Raw genomic sequence first — 22,257 nt, 5'->3', positions numbered from 1 at the left:
CATGTTGCTATCAACAAGCAGCCAAGGAGGCAAAAAATCACCAGCACCCTCATAAACATGTGCTCTTACCTGGAGGAGGAGTGCCTGGCCGGCCCTGCCCGCTTCGGTCGGCAGCGCTGCTCTGTGGAGAGCCGCGGCTCCGGGGGCCGCAGCCGCCCCTCACAGCCCAGAGCGGCTCAGGCGAGGAATCGCCGTCCGCCCCCGGGCCTGGCACAAGGACACAGCTGAGGCCTGTCACTGTCATTGGGGATGGGGACACATCGGTGGGAAAGGGCCAAACAGCCTTTCAAGCGGCAGCCCTCAGGCAGCGATTTTTGACCTCTTTCTCCTTTGTTTAACCATCCCCTCGTCAGAGGAAAAAGCTGTCCTCAGGGGCTGCCAGGACGGGTCGGGGGGCTGCGTGTGGCAACACGTGCCATGACCAAGGCAGGTGGGATTTGCTCAGGCAGGGCTGGAAATCATGTGAAGGACAAAGCTCTCAGGACCAGAATACACACAGCCAGAGCAAGTAAAGTATATTTGGAATAAAATGGCAGGAGTTTGCAGATGCAGAAAGTGAAAACAACCCTTGTGAGGCAGCGAAGCTCTCCGTGTGTCAAACACCCACACAGCCCAGCCTGGCAGGAGATCAGCAAACCTCTGCTGTCTCGACATGTGACTCCCCAGCCACTTTCCTGGGAAGTCGGCACACACAAACATCCTGCTTCTGAAGAGTTTATGTGCAAGCAATGAGCAAATCCCATCCTTCAGATTCACAGTAGAAGCACAACATCACACTTACGATGTGAGATGCCAAGAGTCAACATGGAACATGCGGGTCTGCACGCAGCAGGGAAGAGATACAAACACAACTGCTTCTGTCCCTATGCTTATAAACCTGCTCAGCTCCCTCTCAGGGAAGCTGCGTTTAACTCCAGTGGTGGGTACTTGAGCTCTGGCTGCTGAAGGTCTTGCTTATTGCTACAGTTAGCGAACAATTGCTAACTCATCACTAATGTGGCATTCACAAGGTTCCCTATCCAGCCACTCATAGCCAGTTTAACTTTGCTCTGACTGGTCTACAGCTGTAGCATATCAGCACGTGGTTTTAAACAAAAGAAAACTAAAGTGACCCTATTGCTCTTTCCTCATTTTTTTTGGAAGGGACAATCAGCCTATGCTTTCTAAAACAGCAAGAAGGATAATTTTGGTTTTAGTAATGTAAATCACACAGTGACAGAGGTGAAGAGGAAGGACCCGAAGCTGTAGCATGGCTGGGCAGGCAGCCCACAAAGGCTCAGCTGTAAACACCTACTCGAGCCCAGATATGCACGGGAGTCTTACGTGAGCTACTGAAAAGAACAGGAAATAACATTATGTTTTATTTGTGTCTGCAGAGCAGCACACAGCTCTACAAACGAAGAGATAGTGATTTCCTCTCATCAGCCTTAAAAAAGTACTAAATTGTAACCAAGGCAGCAGATTTGTTACCATCTGACATTTATCATTTCTCTGTAGCAACCAGGTCCCGTCTGCCTGACTGTTGCTGCCAGATGTTCATTTCACTGTAATTTAGCCATACACACAAGATACTGGCTTGCACTGCCCTTGCTCTGTTTTCCTCATTAGCAATTCTCTTTGCTTCCTGGTCATGATTTCGTTAGCAGTAAGTCATGCAACAGCCAGGTGAAGTTGTACAAAGAAGTTTTTATTAAGCATGCTGGTGGGCTCTGCTGCCCGCTGAAGCTTTGCCGAGGGACAGCCTCTGTGTACCAGGAGGTGATGCTAAACCTCTGCACTGCACAGGAGAAAGGACCTTCTTGAGAGCCTTTCTCCACTGTCCCTTGGGCAGCTGTCACTCATCTCCTCCTTCAAAAACAGTAAACCCTGCTCCCTTAGCCACATGTTGGATAACAACACGGACGGACTCCACCCTTGTAAAGCTACAGCAACATCCTCCAGCATCTTTTGTCTTTGGCCTTGTCTCTCCCCAATCCCTTTTCACAGCTTGTTTTTGTTCTCTGCGGACTGTTTTTAATGATGTGCTTTAAAGGGATCTCACCTCTTAAGGAGAAGGCTACCAATTACACTTCTGCACGAATAAACTGAGCTCCGATACCATTTCAAGGAAGCCAGCAGCTTCTATTCTTCATTTTCCTGCACTAGAATGTGCTAACCTGCAAAACTGAACACAACTGAGAATTTAGGCATAACACAGTTGCAAGCATGAACAGAGAAAGACAAGATCTTCATTTTGTATGAAAATCTTAATTTTAAAAAACTTGACTGAAAGAACAGCGTTGCCCTGTACTTCTAGAAGCAACAGTACTAAGAAGGTAAATTTGCCTTGTGGCTTGCCCACTTACCAAAGTATTGCGTTCAGCTCACCCACATCTTGCTTTCTAACATTAGCCAGATTTACTTTCCTTAATAACGAGCTTTTATGGCCTCATCTCTACATGTATTTACCCAGCTGCTATGTATTTGCTAGGTGAGCATGTGTGTCACTTCATGTTTCAGACGGGCTTTTAAGCCTCGCCTCTGGGCAGTCAGGATTTCCTGCTCTGCGGCGGCAGGAACAGAGCGAGACAGGAAACACTGCCGGCTGCTGCCACGGGCTGGGAGGGAGCAAGGTCAGCGGCTGGGTTTGTACCTTCTCATTACTACCACAGCCTCAGGACTGAGTCTAGTCAAGAACTGAACTTACCAAACTGCCCTTTTATGTTTTCAGTATTTGCCAAACTTAATTTGAGTACATAACATCAGTGATATTCCTTGTCTTTAAAATGCTTTGAATATCGTGTTGCTGAGCCAGCACTGACTGGTGCAATGGTAGTACCAGATATCCACACGCTCAGTGTCTGTGTCCCTCGTGGGAATAGAGCCAAGCCCTTCCAGCCCCCTGAAACGGGAGTAGTTGTATCATGACCCTGTCTGGAGATCATCCATTTTATATTTTGCTATATAGAAGCATTGTAGGAAGTCAGCCACACTCAGACAAGCCAGATGACATTGAACAGGAGAGTTGGGACAATCACTTGACATTCTTCATAATTTAGAGTTTTAAAGTATTATTTTTAAACAAAAACATTTTTCATTTATTTCCTAATTTGATCTCAAGTTTTAGAAGCATCAACTTAAACTTTACATGACTAGAGTCACATAATCGAATTTTTGTCCGTTATCTTTTAGCACACACACAAATCCACTGCTGTGGTCAACACTTCTGTTTTATCCTTTAGAAGGCTGCCATGGTACTTTACAGTACTACAACAAATACATTAATGTAAAAATTGCTATGGGCCCCATTTGGTGGGGGGGAGGCAATACTACAGACTACCACAAAGGTGTGAACAGGCAGAGACTACTCAAATAGGAATGTTATACTGGAAATTACCAACAGTCGATTGAAATTTAGATTTATTCTGAATCAAAATGAAAGATTAATCAAGTTTCCCATAAAAAGATCAATGCTTTGTTTTTCCAAAGTGCAAAAACAAATTAATAAATGAAACATTTCACAGCATTTCAATACAGGTACATATTATTGCAATTTGTATTGGTAAATAGTGCAAGTAACAGTATGATTTAAAATATCATAGCCCCCATATTTTTTAAATGGAATTTTTAATTTCAAACTGACAGCACTAGTATTTTTCAGAGACAGCACAGCAAACATCTTTGCACAGTATTTCTGACCACCTCTGCCCTTTGAGCAAAGCAGACCTTAAAGCTGACACTGAAAGAAGCAGCCACCTGCCAATTCTGGTCTCCATAGAGGGCCTGAGGAAAGACATCAATTTATGTTAAAGGTAATGTGGAATTCAAAGTCAGTGTTGGGACTATAAAACCATAAACAGTGAGCCTGTAGTATTTACACAGCTGTGAGTTCAGATCCAACTTTTTATAAAATTTATGTATTTCAAACAAAGAGAACACTGATGGGGCCTGGCTGTCATCCTGAGACAAGTATATCATCATCTAAAATCTCCTTCAGATTGAGACAAAGTGGATCCAAGTAAAAATACTGCATTTTAATGCTGTTAATAGAAGGAAAACACAAACTGCTTGATGACCAGGTATTCTCCTTCCTGTGAGCAAGCACACAAAAATATTTGGATCATATTGAGAAATTGTCATAGTTGTACAAGGTGAACCACGTCATTAGTTCTTCTGTCTCTTGCATACTACGCCTTTTACAGGTTTTGTGCAATGTGTTAAGACTGAATAATGGTGCTAACACAAGACAATGCAACATTTCTTTAGAGCAACGTGATTTCAGCCAGTTTAGCTTAAAAGGCACAAAGACTTTATAGCAGTGATGCAGATAACTGTGAAATATTGCTTCTGTTCACACGTGATGCATTGCTGCACGCAGAACTCTAACAGTTCCAGGACCTGTAACAAGGAAGTTTTACGTGAGATGAGCACAGCAGCAGGAAACAATATACCTGTTGCAACAGCTTAATACAACAGGGCTTTGAAATATGGGGAAGCAAAGTAAGACAAGGTCTGCTTCTGTACTATATTTGAAAGAAGTTTCAAAGAGCAGCTCAACATTGTCCCTGTCCTGCCCTCACCAAAGGGGTGAAATTCTCAACCAAGCAGCCTGGCGTTCAAGTGTTGTTTTGCCCTTCCTTCCCTGAAATTCTCTCTTTCCTGTTTTTGCTTTACACGGGACACAAAAGCAGAGCTCCTATTAGCATACTTTTATAAATTCAACCTCTTCTCTCCCAGCAAGTGCCAAAGCTTTCCTAATAGTTTTCCTTAGGTAAGAGTTCATCACCAAATTAAAATGAAGCAATATGACAAGTTAGTAGAATATATTTGTTTAGTTTGATCACAAAAAACCACATACTGGTTTAGGCCAATTTTCTTTTTATTAATAATATAAGGTTCTGTAATCTCTTAACATTACAACTGAAGCTTTACAGTTAATCTCACACTAAAATGACAAACACTGCAGAAAATTAAATTACAACCTTGATAAACATACATTTCCAAGATTGAGAAGCAATTTGTGTTTTCTGGATTTCAGTGCTAATGTATCCCTGCCCTTTGAAATTGGTTTCAGTTAATTAACATTGCTATGGAAGAACTATTTGGCCTTGCCTCTTTCACAGCTGTAAGGCAAAGATGACATCTCTAACTATTATACTGTAAGTCAAATCAAGACACATTTTTCTTTGACTGTAAGATTTAGATCCTGGATCAGCTTTTAACAGATTTTGCTTCCTTCCCCTCCAAACTTTTATTAAGGTCTCTCTAATGTAAACAGATTTTACAGTCAAGCCACAGTCACTCTCTGCACCTTTCCTCCTTCAAAGGGAGCAGAAGCTGTGTAATTGGAAGTCATTACAAGATTAATTAAAACTGCTTGTAACTTACGTATGGCCAAAATAGTCAAGCAAATGCAAAAGTTGTGTTATGCATCAGCACTTCTAATCTGCATGGATCAAACTCCATCCCTAAACAGGCTGCAGCTACAGGAAGGGAAGTGTGTAGAAAGAAAGAGCATTCAGAAGGAAGAGGCGTGGAAGACTATAGTATTAGAGAAAGTAAGATTTTGTTTAAATGGTGAATGATCTCTATCTAGGTCTTCTGAACTTGCATTACTTTTTTTTTCTATTTGCATTAGCAATTTAAATGTGAAATTAAAGACAGTAATACATGTTTCAACTGCAGTTTCAACTAGGCTCTGACCCATTCCTAAGATAGTATTTAGGAAGACAGCAATATCTATTACATTTGTAGTTAATCTTTTCCTCAGAGCTATCCAGAGACAGTGCTTTGGGACCCTTGTTATTTCACCTTCCCATAGGGCAATTGACATACAGTAAAAATCTTTACTGCATTTTAAATCACTTCAGAAGTCAGTGGCTATTTAAAGGTTAGAGAGTATAAGGAGTTTTTACCTGTGTACTTTCAATACAAAAAAGGATGAGAAAAACCATAGTCAGAAAATTTAAAAATGGGAAGGATGTTGTGGAGCTGTGTTGTACTTTAGTCAAAATCTTAAGAGATCAGTATTACTAAGCTATGACTACTTGTTCTACTCTTTGTGCTGTCGTTCTGCAAAAAAGCTTCACATGCTTTCCTTCAAAATTAATTCTTCATAGTTACACAAACTTTCATTGAGGCACATAAACACCCTTCATATTTACCAGCTCCTAGAAAGGCCTCCACTGGGGAGTGACACAAGTCATCAGCAAGATGCCAGCCGTGGCCACGGAGTCACCACTGTGCAGCTGAGGTGAGGAAGCCCCTGCACCACCATGTGCAGATTCACTTCACCAAGACACCTTTGTGTACTTAAGGAACACTTAACCACAGTGTGAAGGCTCAGTCTCCTAAAACGGACTACACCTACTGTTTTGGTTACTGCTGAAATATGAACTCTGGGGACAAGAAAAATTAATAGATTTATATACTGAAATGTTGTGAAATAAAGACCATTCAAAATAAATCCAGCTGCATTTAAAGTATCACATGAACATTCTTGTCTTACGACCTGCAGATCATAAAAACATTTTCTTTCATTACCTTGACAGCATGCAGTTTAGTCATGTTTTGAGTGTCCATGTTTTTCAATCATTTGAATTGTAGCATTGAAATTAATCTTAGAACAAGTTCAGAACTGTCTGATATGCAGTATTTTTTCAAGCATTTTATACTCTTTTTGGTATATTACCAAAACTGAGAGCTAATTAGAGAGTATTCTAAAATAGTTTAAAAACAAAAATGCAATTTATCTTTTTCTCCTCATTAGCGGCACTACCAATACAAAAGGTGTCCAAACTGACACTACAGAGCTGTGAAGCAGTTGCCTAGAGACAGTGTCCTCAAAGGATAGTCTGTATTTTTTTCTATCTTATGCATATACATTAATTATCAAAAAGTTGGATAATTTGCTTTAAGAAAGAACCCACCTTAAAAATGGATCATGAGTATTGACAAATACTTTGTTTATTTTACTGATTAAGATTCAAGTTTCAATGTAAAAATGCTTACTCTCACATGATACGGATCAAGAAAATATTTCATTTTCATAAAGTTCAATGGACAATTAAAATTGTGGCTACTGTGAAGTAAATAAATGATTCATAAAGGCCATAGGAAACTGTACAAAACAAATGGGAAATCTCACTTCCAGGATGACAGCAGGTTGTCCATTAAAGTGTTTTATTAAACTGTTGTGACTGTTTCAAAAGACAGTGCTGGGCAGTTTCATTTGAATAACCGAAAGAGAAATTTTGCATCTGTGCAAAACAAACACAATGGGAACAAAACCCATACACACTAGGACTGAAGTACAGATGAACACAAAATTTTGTTACAAACCTGTTTTCAACGTACAGTGAGAAACGTCCATTGTACAAAACTTAGTGACTGACCTACAATTAATTTAAGATTATCCCAGCAATGCAAATACAACTCAGAACAGTTCAATTGTGTAAGATTTTCCAGTAGTACTACAGGGAGAGACTACTGAATTTTTAGTAGTTTGATTTACACTGTCTCTTTTGATTAAAGCCTACATTTGTACTCTTAAGTATTTGCTGGTTACAACTCTGTTACATGCTTAATCCAGTACAGGGAGGTACTCCTTGGTGTTCTCTCATCTGTCTCTTTGCAGCTTTCCTTTAGCAAGAGGCTGGGCTGAGCAGCTGCTTCTGTAGAAAACACTGTTGTCAGTCTTTGTCCTCCTTGTGGGGGATGCTTTAAGTAAGAAACATCTGGCAGTATCCAGCACTGAAAATACTGTCAGCTGTGCTGCCTAGCTGAACTTGGAAACCCAAATTTGCATTTCCTGGTTTGTACTTTGTGCCCAGTAGGTTGGAACATTGTTAAGTAAAAGTCCATAAACATTAATAGTGATGTTTACACTTTATTGGGGGAAGAGGGAAGGGAGTAGCAAAAAACAATGTAAGTTACTAGTTTTTAAAGTTTAGTCTATGTTATATTTGATTACTGGGATATCAATACAATGAAAGTGGAGGAATTTCAACAGTAATTTTTAATTTTTAGTACATCATTTGTGCAGAGCTTTATAAAAGATTTTTGTTTCCAAAGATGTTATTGGGGTCCACATATTCTTTAACAGATCTCAGCATTCCCAGGCCAACATCAGAGATGCTCTCCTTCATCCAGCGCTTCCGCAATTTGCCTACTGGAAAAACAAAAACAAAGTGTTTCAATATATGGCAGGATTCTAGGAGCCAATCAATCTTGTGACCATGAATGAATAAACACTGTGTGATAAATGCTTTTATTCAAAATTGAGAAATGTTTTGCTTTATTTGATTTATTGAGCCCACCAGACTATCAAGCTCATTAAGCTCAGCATACTCCCAGAGGAGGACTGTGTTCCACACTGTCTACTTTCCTCAGAAACTATGAAATTTAGATGAAGCTTAGGCTGAAATCACATGTTCTATTAAGACAAGGAATCAGTAATAAGTTTTTAAAAGCCACAAACTAATTTTAAGTAGTCAACTGTAGAGGAGATTACTAAAAAGCAGAACCCTATGTTTCTTGATTACTTTAAAGTGAAAATGTAATTCAATAATCAATCTTAAACCAGTATTGGTTTAAATAGCTAAAAATGTTTTTCTACGAAGAAGGTTTAATATTTCATTTGAAAACTTCTATGCTGGTTGGTAATTGCTCAATAGCATTACACAAGAGCTTTGTTTCCCATGTAAAACTGGCTATTCACAACATATACCAAATACAAACAAAGCTGAAACAATCTTTTAAGAACTCATTTCACTAAATTCTCATAATAGTCCTGTTAAATGGCCAAGTGTTCACATGCTAATTAACCAAATCATCAACTCTGATTAAGAGATCATTCAAAACTGAGGACATTTTTTTCATTAAACACACTCTAGCATTTAACTTGTCAGCCTGAAACACAATCCATTTGTCAGTATGATAAGACATAGTAAAGGTTTGAGAGACAGAAGCTTTAAGAGTATCTGAAGCTAAATTCAAGCCATCTTTTGTGCCCTGTTTCAGGGTAACCATCAAACTGTCATCAGAATAATAAATTACAAGGACACCTCTGGAGAACAGAGTATATTTGTGTCTACCTTAAGGAATATGAGCCAGTCACAATGCCAACAGAAAAAGCAAATAATGTGAGACAGAATGAAATTTGCAGTTTGCTAGAAAACAACTATTAGCAGCATGTGTGTCAAGATCAAAGACCACAACTGAAGGACAAAATAATTTGTCATGTGGTAGGAACTGTGGCTGTACTTTGCAGCCCCAGCTCAAGAAAGAATCCCTGTTTGTGAATATACTATCACTACAATGTGACTGTCTGAGCAAGCTGATGTGGTTGAATTTTATCTGTTAAAACTTCACTACTACTACTGAACACCTGAATCGTGGATGTGGCTTGACCATCCCTTCAAGTCACTCACACTGGCTCTTACACAAGCAGCTGAAGAACAGTCATTACTATTCTCAACTGTTATCTGTAATATAGTTTCAGTGAATGTGTTCTGTGGTTATGGATGTAATTGTCCTGAAAAGACTGCAAACAACTGCTCCAACAAGATGGAGCACATTAGAATCACAGCAGGATGCCCAACAGCTAGCATGCCTGCCTCTTTTACACCTCCAGTAATAATGCAATTCCACAAGGAACTGAACTACTGTCTGAGCAGCACCAAACAGTCGTTGCATATTTAATGAAGTCGCTCACCAAGTGCTGGAAAACAGAAGGTGCTTGGAGTGCATCATTAGTTCTGTCAAAGTGATAATTTACACATCTATCTTGTCAAATTTTCTATGGTTTATACTTTTGCAATAATAAATCTAACATACATCTGATTAGTGAACTGGAAAGAAAAAAAGCTGTACTACAGTTACCAGCAGTCCTTCACAAACATGCTCAACAAAAAGATTTTAACCCCTTGATAACAGCAAAGTTGATCCCCTGCTCCTACCGTTCATGTCAATAAAATATACATGGACCTTTCAACTACTCAAGTTTTCACATTAGAGTTAAAAAGCCTTGAGGTAACCTCTCCGAATTCTAAGCTGATCCATCAGATAAAATGGAAAATAGACCAAGTGAAGAAAAGGCTCTGTGAAAATGAGAGCAGAACTTAGAAAAGTCATTTATATATTGCTGCACTTCAGGTTAGTGCTGTGCTATTTTCTGGTCCTTCTCCACAGGACAACCCAGTTGGCTTCAAGGACAAGAAGGGAAAAGGAGGAAGAAAATGCCATAATAGTAAAAGATGTTTCTGTGAACATAAAAGCAATCCCAAGTGACAAAGTTGCTTACCTCTACTCTTAGACTAGCTAAAGAACAGCTCTGCACTCAAGGAGGCCTTAACTCCCCTAACAAGAAGGTCTCAGTTAAGCCTGATCTTATCACAGACTACAGAAAACCAACTTCCCATTTCTAGCCTAGAGAAAGCAGACTTTTGAGTTTTAGCCCTACATGATGGCATTTACCTAGAACTGATGGGAGACTGCACAGAACCAGAACTGATACAAGCATCTAGCACTTACAGGCTTTTAGCACTGTATACTTTTCTCAATCAAAAAATGAGATCAGAACCCCCTGATTCTATATGCTACATCATAACATTATTAACAAATCAATTTGTAGTAGCTTAGCATAGCAAGTTACTACTTGTCCACTCAGCGATACACACCATCACATGCACAATCCTTGTGCCCCAACTGGAAACAAACACAGCCCTTCCTTCTTGCATCTTCTTCCTCTGAAGACACTTAATCTTGCACCTGAAGGGACAGTGTCAAAGAGGATGGAGCCAGGCTCTGCTTGGTGGTGCCAAGCAAAAGGACAAGAGGCAATGGGCACAGAAGTTCCATCTAACTATGAGGAAGAATTTCTTTACTCTGCAGGTGCCCAAGCACTGGAACAGACTGCCCACAGAGGGTGTGGAATGTCTCTCACTGGAGATATTCAAGAACCTTCTGGATGCAAGCCTGTGCAATGGTGCTCTAGGATGGCCCTGTCTGAGAAGGGAAACTGGACGAGATGACCCATTGTGGCCCCTTGCAATCCTACCCATTCTGTGATTCAGTGATCTTATTTATCCAAGATGAGGTACGAGAGAATTAATTTTCAAGTTTTACAGGTGTCAAGTGGCCTGTTCCTGAGGTGTGCTGAGCAGTCTAATAGTGCCTGAAAACATTCACTACTAGGAAGCCAGAAACCTCCAATCTGAACCCCAGCCTATTATACTGAGTACAAACCCCACAGCATGGCAGAGAGCCTACTTCACACAAGGTACTTCAGATCAGAAAGCCAAGGAGCTTGTTCAGTAGCTACTCCAAAGACAGTCCAACACCAACCTTAGTTTTAGGTTTTTATCCATCATTCTAGTCCACATATGAATGAGAAATATATAAACTAAGTAACTTTTCCCCAGCTTTGATACATGCTGCTCCATGCTGGTCTCATTGGAAAAGTTGTTCATCTTTCCATTGCCCTTTTTCACTTGCTCATCTTCAAAAATTCATCTGGATGGCTACAAAACGTCTGGCTGCTAAAAATGGAGTGAGCAAACAGCAGGCAGCCATTGGTTTTCTCACTTTTGGAATATGAAGCACCAGGGCAGACACGAACAGTCTTGTAAGGAAAGTTTTCATGTAGCTGATTGATTCCAGGAATTACTCTACACCCATGCAGAACAGATTTATAGAACCGTGTGGTCCCAGTGGAAGTAGGTTCTGCTGGCACTGCACATTGTACTTCCTCTGCTCCAGCCCTTTCAACTTGAGGAGTCAGTTACTGCAAAACAATAGCTTTGTGGAAGGAGCAGCAGTGACAGGTCCTACAGGTCCAGCTGTTGCATGCTCTTCCTGAAGCTACCTGTCCCTCCAGAAAGCAGCTCCCTGCCCTTATAAACTGCTTAAAAAGCTATTACTCTTCCAGGGAGAACTCTGCAATACTGAGCAAGGTCAGTGCAGTAATGTAAAAACATGGCAGCACTGGAGTTCACTGGACCAGCGTATGCCAAGTCTACTAAATAATTAACACTTACCATCACCATAACACTTCGCATATTTTACTTGGTATCTTAAACAGCTTAAATATGTTCAAGTTCTGTGTTGATGAATCAGGAGGTCTGTTCCTTTTCTATTTTTTTTTTGAAAAGGCACTGAAGATGACTATTCTATTAACACTGTCAGCAGACCAAGGAGGAAAATACAATTGTGTTATTGTATTATTTCACATGAGATTACTCCATGTCTAACAAATATTACAGTTTCAACTCATTCTGATGAGTAGAGCAAGCTCTAGTATACTTAACCTAAGAGTAGAAGATTTTTTTTCCCTTGTGTAGAAGAGAAGAGAATGTGTTCAATCCCCCCTCATAAAAGAACTTTATAATATCAGATTTTGTAGTTTGTCTGGGTTAATGACTGCAGTTTATAGCTTAAGCCACAGCCTCTTAATGCCAAAGAGCTGCAATGTCAAACGTAATTGAATGCAGGTAAGGTGTAAGGTTTGTTTTTTCCTTTGTTTTGTTTTGGGGGTTTTGCTTGGGTTTTTAGTGTTGTGGGATTTTTTCTTATTTTTTGTTTTCCTATATAAACTGCCACTGATACTATAGCTAAGCCTGTGCAGCGTGGGCTACCTGGTTAACGTTTATTCCAGCCAGTTGTTTACAAAGTAGAAGAAAATTACTTCTATTATGTTAAGTGGCTAAATGGGGCTATTTTCCTCAACCCCACAATCTGATAATTGTTTCCTTAAGCCACCAGTTGTAGTTAAAACAGTCCCTCAAAGGGAAGCAATGCATCATTACTTTTTACACTGTTCTTTAGTTTTACATGGGTTCTTAGCTCAGTAATATGAAAGGGATTAGGCACAAACCCAACCTTCTCCCTTTCTGATGCTCTACCCCAAAGGGGTTATAGTGGTATTTATACACCAGTCATACCTACTGATATTTCCTCAGCACATGTTATTTCACGCATACAAAAAAAGGCATGTTTTATGAAAAAGATTCAAGAATGAAAGGTGTGACACATCATACAGGTGTTTTTAGGGCTTGCCATAAATTATTAGAATAATTATTTATCTAAATTTAAACTTTTATCTACAAGAAATTGTCATTCCTAATGCTGCTTTTTAAATGCTAAGTTTGCAAACACTATCTATGGCTCTCTAGCAACCTTACTTACGTGATTCTCAAATCTGAAGATACCCAGTGCCCAGAAAAGCAGAAGGATCAACGCTGTGCTTGAAGATGTGCAATATCCCTTTCTGAGCACAGGACACAGTCAAGGCAGGGTGACAGCTGTAATGGGGGGGTCGGGGGAAAGGAAGATGCATCCACAGTAAAGTCCTCCTCAAGCTACTCTTCCTATAGTTCAAAGTACCATGATTTCAGTTTTCACGGTGGACTGCAGCTGTGTACCTACCTGCAGTCTGTACCTCCCCAGATGTAAAGCAATTTAGAGATTTACACAACCCGAACTGCCATATATGACCATTTCTTCACTCAAGGAGTATATGAAGATTGACTTAAGCAGGCTTTGTATTTCCTATAGCCTCAAGTCCCAGACTACATCTGTTTTCTTTGATACACAACCCCAGAGTTAAAATAGCTCCATTTATCACAGTGTGATTGTACGCAGGCAAATCAGCCTGTCTGTTTCCAGATAGTGAAAACAACTGTTATTAATCACAATTACAAGACAAACACCAAAGGAAATTGCACCAGGATTTTCTTTTACACCACACAATAGACCAGGCAGTACTAAGAGTGACAAGGCCTGAAGGTCAGTAAATAAAACTGACAATATTAGGCTAATTTTCAGCAGCACATCTACTAAGAACTGGAAAAAATTCATCTTGAATATTGAACACAATGCCAGACAAAACCACTCAAAGTGGAAAATATGTATCAGTATCAGAGGCAGTCATGCAAACAACAGGAGTATACAAACAGAAACCCCATTTCCATAGCTGTGGAGTCACAAAGTTCAAGTGTGCAAGGGTTTGAAATGCTATAGAATAGTTTTTTTTCTTGTTCGACACATGCTGTAAGCAAGGTTTTTATATGCTGAGGGCAAATACATCCAAATGTGTGACAAGCTCCAGCTGCATGCAAGTTAATGGATGAAATGCTAGTCACAGTAAAATAGAGCTGCCACAGCAGGGAAAGCAGGAGAGTACATCATGGGGCTAATTCCACATCTAGTGTGTGAGAATTGACAGGTCCACTACACCACCATATTAAAGATTTAATCAGAGGACCATAAAAGCATATCAAACAAAAAATACTGAAACCTTTTCACTCATATTATTACCTACACATCCTTCAATATCCTGATATTGCTAAAGCCAGGTCCATTTCAGTTTCCATCACAAAGCAGGATGCCTGAAAACAGCCCTAGCTAAAATTTTCAAGTCTAGGAAGTCACTGACTGTTTCAAAGTACAACTTCTGCCCTTAGTTTTTTTCCCCACATAGAACTTTTAGAATGACAAAGTTTTTCTCTAGTTTTAAACCATTACCCTTCTTCTTTGCTCTTATATCTGTGACCAGGCAATGTCCCACGAGAGCAGAGAAAAGAAATGCATTAAGATAACCAGTTTCAAGAAGATAGCTGCACAAATCATACTGACTTCACAAGTCTTCCTGACATCCAAGGTTACAGCATTACATAGGGCACATGCAATCAAATTAGGCTATCCATGTAGGTGGGAAAAGCATATGTAAAGCATCAGGTATAGGAAGTATCATTTATACATTACATTGGTTCTTAATATTAAAGCAGAAAATACCTTGCGAAGATGCTAGTAATACAGGGCAAGTAATTCCCAAACTCCAAGAGAGGAAACTAGATAACTAGAACTTATCAGACAGCAGACCAGTAATGTCAACACTTACTTAACATCAATTATGCAACAAATGGTAGATTGCAACACAGTCCAGTTTAAAGTCACTGGCTCTTTCATTCAGACACTTTGCCTAAGTGCTCTAGAATTTGGGCTAACAGCATTCACAAAGACACAGGGGCCACAAAACTGTCTTAAAACTCTGAAACTCCCATTTGAAGTCTTTGTAGCTGAATATTTATCTGCCCAAGGATCAGCAGAAGTTGCTTAAGACAAACTGAACAAACTGGAAAAAGAGTGAGAAATTTCTACATAAAATGCCAGGAGATCTCCTTTCCCCTCGACCGCCCCCAGGAATTTCTGTTAATGCCGCAAAATACTTTTCAGAGTTCTACTACAAATTATTTTATGTACTCATGAATATTTAGCAGTATCAAAGAGACTAATATTAGACTGAGAATATTACCTCCATGGTGATGTGAAAGACTTCCTCCATTGGCAAGTATTTCTTCTCTAGCAGCCCTCTAAATTTGAAAGATATGTATTTATTCAACAGAAAATGCACAAGATTTTTAGATTTCATTAAATGCTTGCTATCGCACTCATACACACAGGTGTATGAAAAGTTTCTAAAGTAATTAGGGTACACTATATAGGTAAACATTATAGTTCAAGTCTGCAGATAAAGGTAAGTAAGAGTCTTCTAAATAAACATTATGAAAGCCAAGACATTTCAAATGGCATCGCTTGTAACGAATTTATTACTCAACAATAGAATATTCTGGATCACTTTCCCTTTGCCAAAACTTAAATAGTCCAGCAGCTGGGGTTCTCATTTGGAAGATGATTAAGTCTCAATAAAGAAGTGTGAAAACAGGGTCGTCAGAGTGATTCACGACCATTATTCAGATCAGAGTTCAACCAAGATCTCCAAGATCCTGGCTGAGGCAGTGAGGTACTTTACAAATGACAATCCTTTCACGAGTGTAGTTTGTGGCAGAAAACAAAATTTACTTTTTTATGTTAATGTTCAAGTTGTAGAATCTTCTTTGCCATTCACCTCTCAATAGTTAGAGAGCTTAAAAGGTGTAACAATGAAAGTTTTCTAAGCCCAAGCACTACATGTTTTTTTTCAAAAGAGTGTACTTTTTTAGGAATAACATATATAACTGTACCCATGCAGTTAAGAGATTTCTTTCAGTCTGCCATAGAGTACATATACTTGGTCAGCAAATTCTCTTTGTTAGGTCAAATTTAGTCACTACAATGGAAGATGCGCATCCAGGTCATCACATTAACTCCAGTAAAAGTAATATCTAGGTATTAGTACAGTTTCATTAAATAAACACTCAAGTATTACATTCTTCAGTGCCCTACATGCAACAGGCATGGAAGCCTTTGAACTTGTAGGTAAAACTTTGCATCTGCTTGCTAAACTCAAGAGAAATTTCTAAAGAATAAGCATGAGAAGAATGATATCCTAGTTATAAATACTATTTCTCCACAGTCCTGTTAGCAATTTACTGGTGCTGAAGTTTGAGCATAGGAACCAGAAGGTAGGACAAAAGGCAGTTTGGCCATAGTCTTTCTAAGAATTATGTCTTCAAGGTAACAAGGATATTAGTTTCCCCTAACTAGGCAAGTACAGTGTTTCATCAACCAAAGTGTTAAAGCAGAATTATTGCAGAGCTTCTTTGCCAATGCTGAAGCAGCTTGCAACTGGCCTAACAGACTGGACTTAGACCAGTGCTTATCTGGGCCTAACAGAAATAGCATGAGACACTCCCATTCCTTATTCTCCACGTGCAGCACTATTAATAAGGGATGATCTTGATAGTTTTACCATGCATCTTACAGACTGAGTATTAAGCAGAAGAAGTAGCTTTGTAAATAACAGAACTGAGGAAGACTAGTTTCCCATGGATTTGGGGCTTAAGGTTTGAAGTTTCTGCCATCCAAGAAACTCCAGGTCAAGCTCTCCTATATTTCAGTCAGAACTGTTGATTTACTGATATCTAAAACAGTCACCTGGTAGTCTTTTCTCTACTTGATGAACTATTAACATGTACCTCTTATTACCAGTAATGATCAAAGCTTTACGGACAGACTTGTGAGATCTTTCCTGCAAAACTCAGTAAGCTTGGCCAACAGGTTCAGAATATAATACAAGTCATCAGCTTTTCCCCCTTTATCTATTGTTGCATTTTGTATACATTACCTCAATTTGTTCATAGACATGAATAGGATCACTAATTCCTCTGTAGTTAAAGGCAAAGTAGAAGTAGACACATGCACCTGCATCATAAGTCTGTGTCACCCTGTTGAAGAGAACTGCATTACAAACAAAGCTTTATGACATTAAGCCAACCACTGTGACATTATAAAATTCGTAAGATTATTTCTCTTATTCAAAGGGATAGCATCTTATTAAATTTTTTTTTTATCCTTTTTGCTCATAATCCATGAGCAACTCAATGCTATGACTTTGAATGTTGAAGCTCTTAAGTCATTACACTTGACTCTTGTCCATATAAGCAAGAGTTTAAAGCCTAAGCAATTGCTACCAATCCCTTGAATTCCCCACTCTTACATGTAATCCATTTGCAGGTTCAAGAGGAAGGTCATGGCCACTAGTATTTGTAATATCATCACTAGATCTCTTACTAAACAAGGATTCAAGAAAAAATATTTAGATTATTGCACAGCTTACCTACAGGTGGAAAGAGGAGCAAACTGAACACCCTTTTCTTTGCATTCTCTTACTATCCTTTCCTTTACATTTCTGCAAAGGTCCAAAACCCTGTAATGGGAAACTCGTTAAAATATAAAATCTTAGTATGTGATTTTATACAACTTCTAAAAAAAAAAAACTTCAGCAACCTTTTTTAAAAGCATAATCTAATACAGTGTAAGACGACCTTCTAAATCAGCGTTAACTAGCTTAGACTATGTTCTAAGAATAGTAATCATCAAGACTACACTGCTTTTTCTGCACTTCTCCTGACAGCAAGTTTACTCAGAAACAGAGAACCTAAAAGCTCTTTTTCATAAGGAAGAGGTGTCAAAAGTGCTCAAAAAAAAAAAAAGGAGATTACCTACTTCTGAATGTCTTTGCTTTCTTAGCAAAACAGCCTCAAAGTTTTGGCAGAGTAGTTAACAAACACAGGAGAAAGCTGGAGAACTCAAAGGTCTGGCAAACTCCGCTAACCTCATACCTTTGTTTTGCTGCAAGACCAAAACTGGAGATCCTTCAGCTGTGCACTACTGTGCCAGCTTGAAACGCTTTAATTCTAATATGGCAAAGAGCTGTTAGACCTTTACATAAGCCATACTTGTTCTGCTTTTTATTAAAAGTCTTCTAGGACAAACAAACTGCTAAAGCAACCAAAAGAAATCACTGTTTTTCAAATTACCATTTCTTCAGTTATACATTCTCCTACAAAGGTCTGCAGTGCTATAATTCAGATTAAGATGTTTTACACAGATTTAAAACTACATTAAAGATTCACAGAACACAAGAGAATTTAACCATTTAGTGAATAAGAAAGTCAACTAAATATTTTATTCAAGTATCTGCTACCCATCAAGAACAAGTTAATCAGTTTATGGAAAGTTACATGGTTCTTACAAGTCAAAGCAGAAAAAGGTTTTCAAAGCATTTGCTTTGGTGACAACAATTTTAAGTACTTTCTTAAGTTCTTAAGTAAAAATTCAGTGTCTTCTGAAATGAGGGAGAGGCAAAACAAATTGGTGACTAAGCAGCTAGCATGCTTCAAAATCTATAAAGCTAAAGTAAAATAAGGAGCACTTTTGCTTTTAAATTGTCCTCAGATTTCTTCTACGCAGTTAGGATACTTTGCCAATTTCAAATGGGCAGGAATTTACCATTGCCACTAAATTTAATAGCAAGAGCATAGGCTTGCCAGCTTAAGTCATCATACTTTGCACTGAATACTGTAAAGCTTTGATTCAAATCACCTTAGATCCTACTTAAGAGATTTCTGGCTTACCAAATGGACAGGAGCATCCGAAATGATTCTGTATATTAAACTCTGTTGTGGCCAAATGTTTCTCAACCATAGCTAACAGATAGAACAATTTTAGGAAAAAGATCTCAATCTTGGGCAAAAGTTACCTTTTCAGTTTTCATTTCCCTACGTTACTGGAAAAAGAAAAAAGTAATTTAAATATACTTAATTTTTTTCATCTTCACTACAGACTCATCCATTTGAAATACACTGCTGATCCCACACACGTGGCTGCTCATCACCCACTGCAGTTATTGTCACCAATGTCCTGCTTCCTAAACAGGGTAATTTCAAGTCCTAAATTTGTTACAGTAAGCTAACCTAAGAAGAAATGTTACTGAATACTTGTTACATTGCATTTACAAAATCCTGGTATGTAATTTATCAGCAACTTTAGCAAGAACACACAGCTGCAAGACTTGAGGTATGTCAGGGTGCATCCAATACACACAAGGCCTAAATTAAGCATCCTCATGAGCAAACACGAGTTAGGAATAATTTGAATGAAATCAAGTTTTAAGAAATTCTTAAGAGTAATCACAGTTTACCTATCCCAAGGAACAGACGTCTCAAATGACTCTCCTATTACATAGTAATCCAGGCCCAGGTCCTAATAAAAAGAATAAGGAAATTATTAGTAACATTCAGCATCAGCATCTGGGATTCCAGTGTATGCTATACAGCTAACAGTTGAACAACGTTTTAGTTTGCAGGAGAAAAACAGATATTCTAATTTAGCAAAACCATCATATGTCCCAGTGACATAAGTTTATTATTATGGAAATAGGGAAGCTCTTAAAAGACAAAGATGACAAACATTTTGATGTCATGGCTACAATGAGACAACTTGTCAGACTGTCAGTACATCTACACTAATCAAATATTTGTATCACTATAATATCAAACCAAGTGCTTCACTGTGCTAATCGGTATAACACCTAGTAGAAATATTTTTTTTGGAATGTAGTTGCTATCTAGATAGAAAAAAGACAAACATCTGCCCATCTTACACATAGCCTGCTGAAATAAAGGGAGATTCAGTGATTTGTCCCCAACAAATCAAGCACTCAGGATGTGCATATTGTTCTGAAAAATAAAATCTCAAACAGTAAGACTAAAATTCATAAGAACAGCTGCAGCAGTTTAGACTAAAAGTCTGTTGTCTTGGAATTCGGATTTAAAGCACAGTCATAAGCAGATCTCCAAAGAAGACTAAAAAGACAAGTGAACACATGAGCTTTTCAAGTACACTCCAAACCCCTGATTTCATTCAACCTGTGGATTCTTCAATCTAATTCTCCCTACCCTTTATAAGAAGCTATTTTCTTAACAAGAACATAAATAATGTCTATATGGTGTTTTGCAGATGAAATTCCATGAATAATCACTGCTCAGAAACGGAAGAGATACAAGCCCTGGGAGAAGTCTGCGATATCATCCAAGGAAGGCTGCACTCAGATTTCAGAGAAAGCATCTTCAAAGAAACATCTCTATGTTTTGTTACATTAATTAACAGAAGTTTCAGCAGACAGACAAAAGCTGACCTACCCGAAGGTAAGCGATGACAAATGTCAGCATGTATCCTCTCTGTCCATTATCTTCTCCTGCTGCCAAGCCACTGCAATTTACAAGAATTTAATTAATTTTCCACCCAATTAGTCACCAGTTTACAAAAATATTTATAAAATAACTTTGATTATTAAAAGTATGTGCAAGTTTAGCTGCCTAAGCTGTATTAAAATAGAGCTTGTTAATAGTAAGATCTCTTCAATAGAAATCGGAAGTTACTTCAGACCAGACCTTTATTCATTTCTCTTTTCAGTCCATAACCGGGAGATCAACTTAAAATATTTGATGTGATCTTAAAATAACAGCCTTCAAAACTCATAAAAGAGTGGAGAAACACAAGTAGACACAGTACATCCCGGATATTAATTTACAGGAACATGGGTAACTACATTTCTAAGCATGTTGAATTTGTGTACTTGTATGCTCACAGGTCATGAGACCCCAAGACTTAAGATCGCCAAAGCGTAAGAGATCTGAATGAATTAAAAAAAGACACAAAAGACATAGCACTAAAGAAAAAGGAAGCCTTGCTTTCACTAGTCTATCAAGGATCATGATGAAAGCATTTGTTTTAACTATTGGTTTCTAAGAACAAGAAAGTGCTATGCATCTGGAATCAGTCTTCCTACAAGCTCCCATAAATCTGAGAGAGGGAGGTGTGGGGGTGCATGTGAAATCAGACACCCTGAAGAAGCATAGAATTAAAGTATTTTATACTATAAAGCCATTAAATGGTTTAGCATTTTAAACCAGGTTACACTGTTAAACGCTTCACTAATAGCCTTAATAAAACAGCACAGACAGCACCATCTTCTAGTGGATCTAACAGTGAAGTTTCCCCCCTTATCAATACATCACCATCCTGAAATACCAAAATACAAAACGATTCACAGTTCAAGTAATAGAATGAAAGCACAACAAAAGCACAAATTTCAGAAACTATAACCTTGAAATGGATAAAACTTATATGTATATTTGAATAGCTGAGACTAATATTAGCAATAACAGTACATTCTTGACAAATCACAGTTTTAATGATGGTTTTCATCAATCACACTTAATCAAAGCAGGAGGAAAGAAACTGCCTGATCATTACTCAGCCTGCCACTTCAATGAGTGTTTTCTGTCCCTTTGTGGGACAGAAAATCACTGCACTCTTTAAACCAAAGAAGTTTCTTGTATTTGTAAACTCACATGAACTCTGCAAAAATTTAATACCACCCTTATGATTTTGTCTCCCTTTCTGTAGTTAAAATATAGTCTAGTACTGCAAAACAAGCTGCTTCCATGCCTGTAAGCAATTAAAAGGGCTACTTTCCACTTTAATAACATCCATTCTATATTTACTAAAATATTCTTCTGCAATACACAGTCAGCTGAAGTTTTTCAGTAAAGTTACCTAAGAGTTAGTACAAGCCATGTGTATCAAAGGGAATATTCAGTAGCTAATTGATTGCTGACACTTCAAACTAGTAAATTGAGAACATATCCGTACAGTAACCACTACAAAAATATGGTAGGCCAATTTTTCCCTGGACAGTTCATTCTCAGCTTCACATTGAAAATGTTCTTTGAAAAGCATACCCAAACTTGGTGGCAATATCATAGACTTGCTTTTCATGCTGAAGAACCTTCTCTCTGTCACCCTCAAAGAGCAAGGTAGCTACACACAGTATGTTGGGATCAAATCCTTTAAACTGCAAAGAGAGACAAACTTTCCATTAGTCACAGTCTATGTGGTAGAACACAAGGAACAAGTTTTTACTTTTCAAACACATGGCACGTGCCCTGGTCAGTAAGTGTTGCTGCAATTAAGAGGAATGCTTGGCAAAAA

General features: G+C 38.5%; 1 protein-coding gene across 1 annotated transcript in view; it reads right to left on the bottom strand.

Moving 5' to 3' along the window:
- Nucleotides 1-4,940: 4,940 nt before the first annotated feature.
- Nucleotides 4,941-22,257, bottom strand: part of AGPS (alkylglycerone phosphate synthase) — a 53,115-nt gene continuing 35,798 nt past the window's right edge. The window contains exons 14-20 of the mRNA XM_042040525.1: nt 22,008-22,120; nt 20,403-20,472; nt 19,403-19,464; nt 17,537-17,626; nt 17,045-17,144; nt 15,293-15,350; nt 4,941-8,149 (exon numbers count right to left, since the gene is read on the bottom strand). Coding sequence (XP_041896459.1) covers nt 8,028-8,149; nt 15,293-15,350; nt 17,045-17,144; nt 17,537-17,626; nt 19,403-19,464; nt 20,403-20,472; nt 22,008-22,120 — 615 coding nt within the window. The 3' untranslated portion in view covers nt 4,941-8,027. The remainder of the gene's footprint in view (nt 8,150-15,292; nt 15,351-17,044; nt 17,145-17,536; nt 17,627-19,402; nt 19,465-20,402; nt 20,473-22,007; nt 22,121-22,257) is intronic.

Source organism: Corvus kubaryi, unplaced genomic scaffold (genome assembly GCF_017639235.1).
Source record: "Corvus kubaryi isolate FWS band 111438036 unplaced genomic scaffold, C.kubaryi_AGA036_p1.0 37396, whole genome shotgun sequence".
NCBI lineage: Eukaryota > Metazoa > Chordata > Aves > Passeriformes > Corvidae > Corvus > Corvus kubaryi.
The sequence above is the reverse complement of the archived record's forward strand: the minus strand, read 5'-3'. Positions and strand labels throughout refer to the sequence as shown.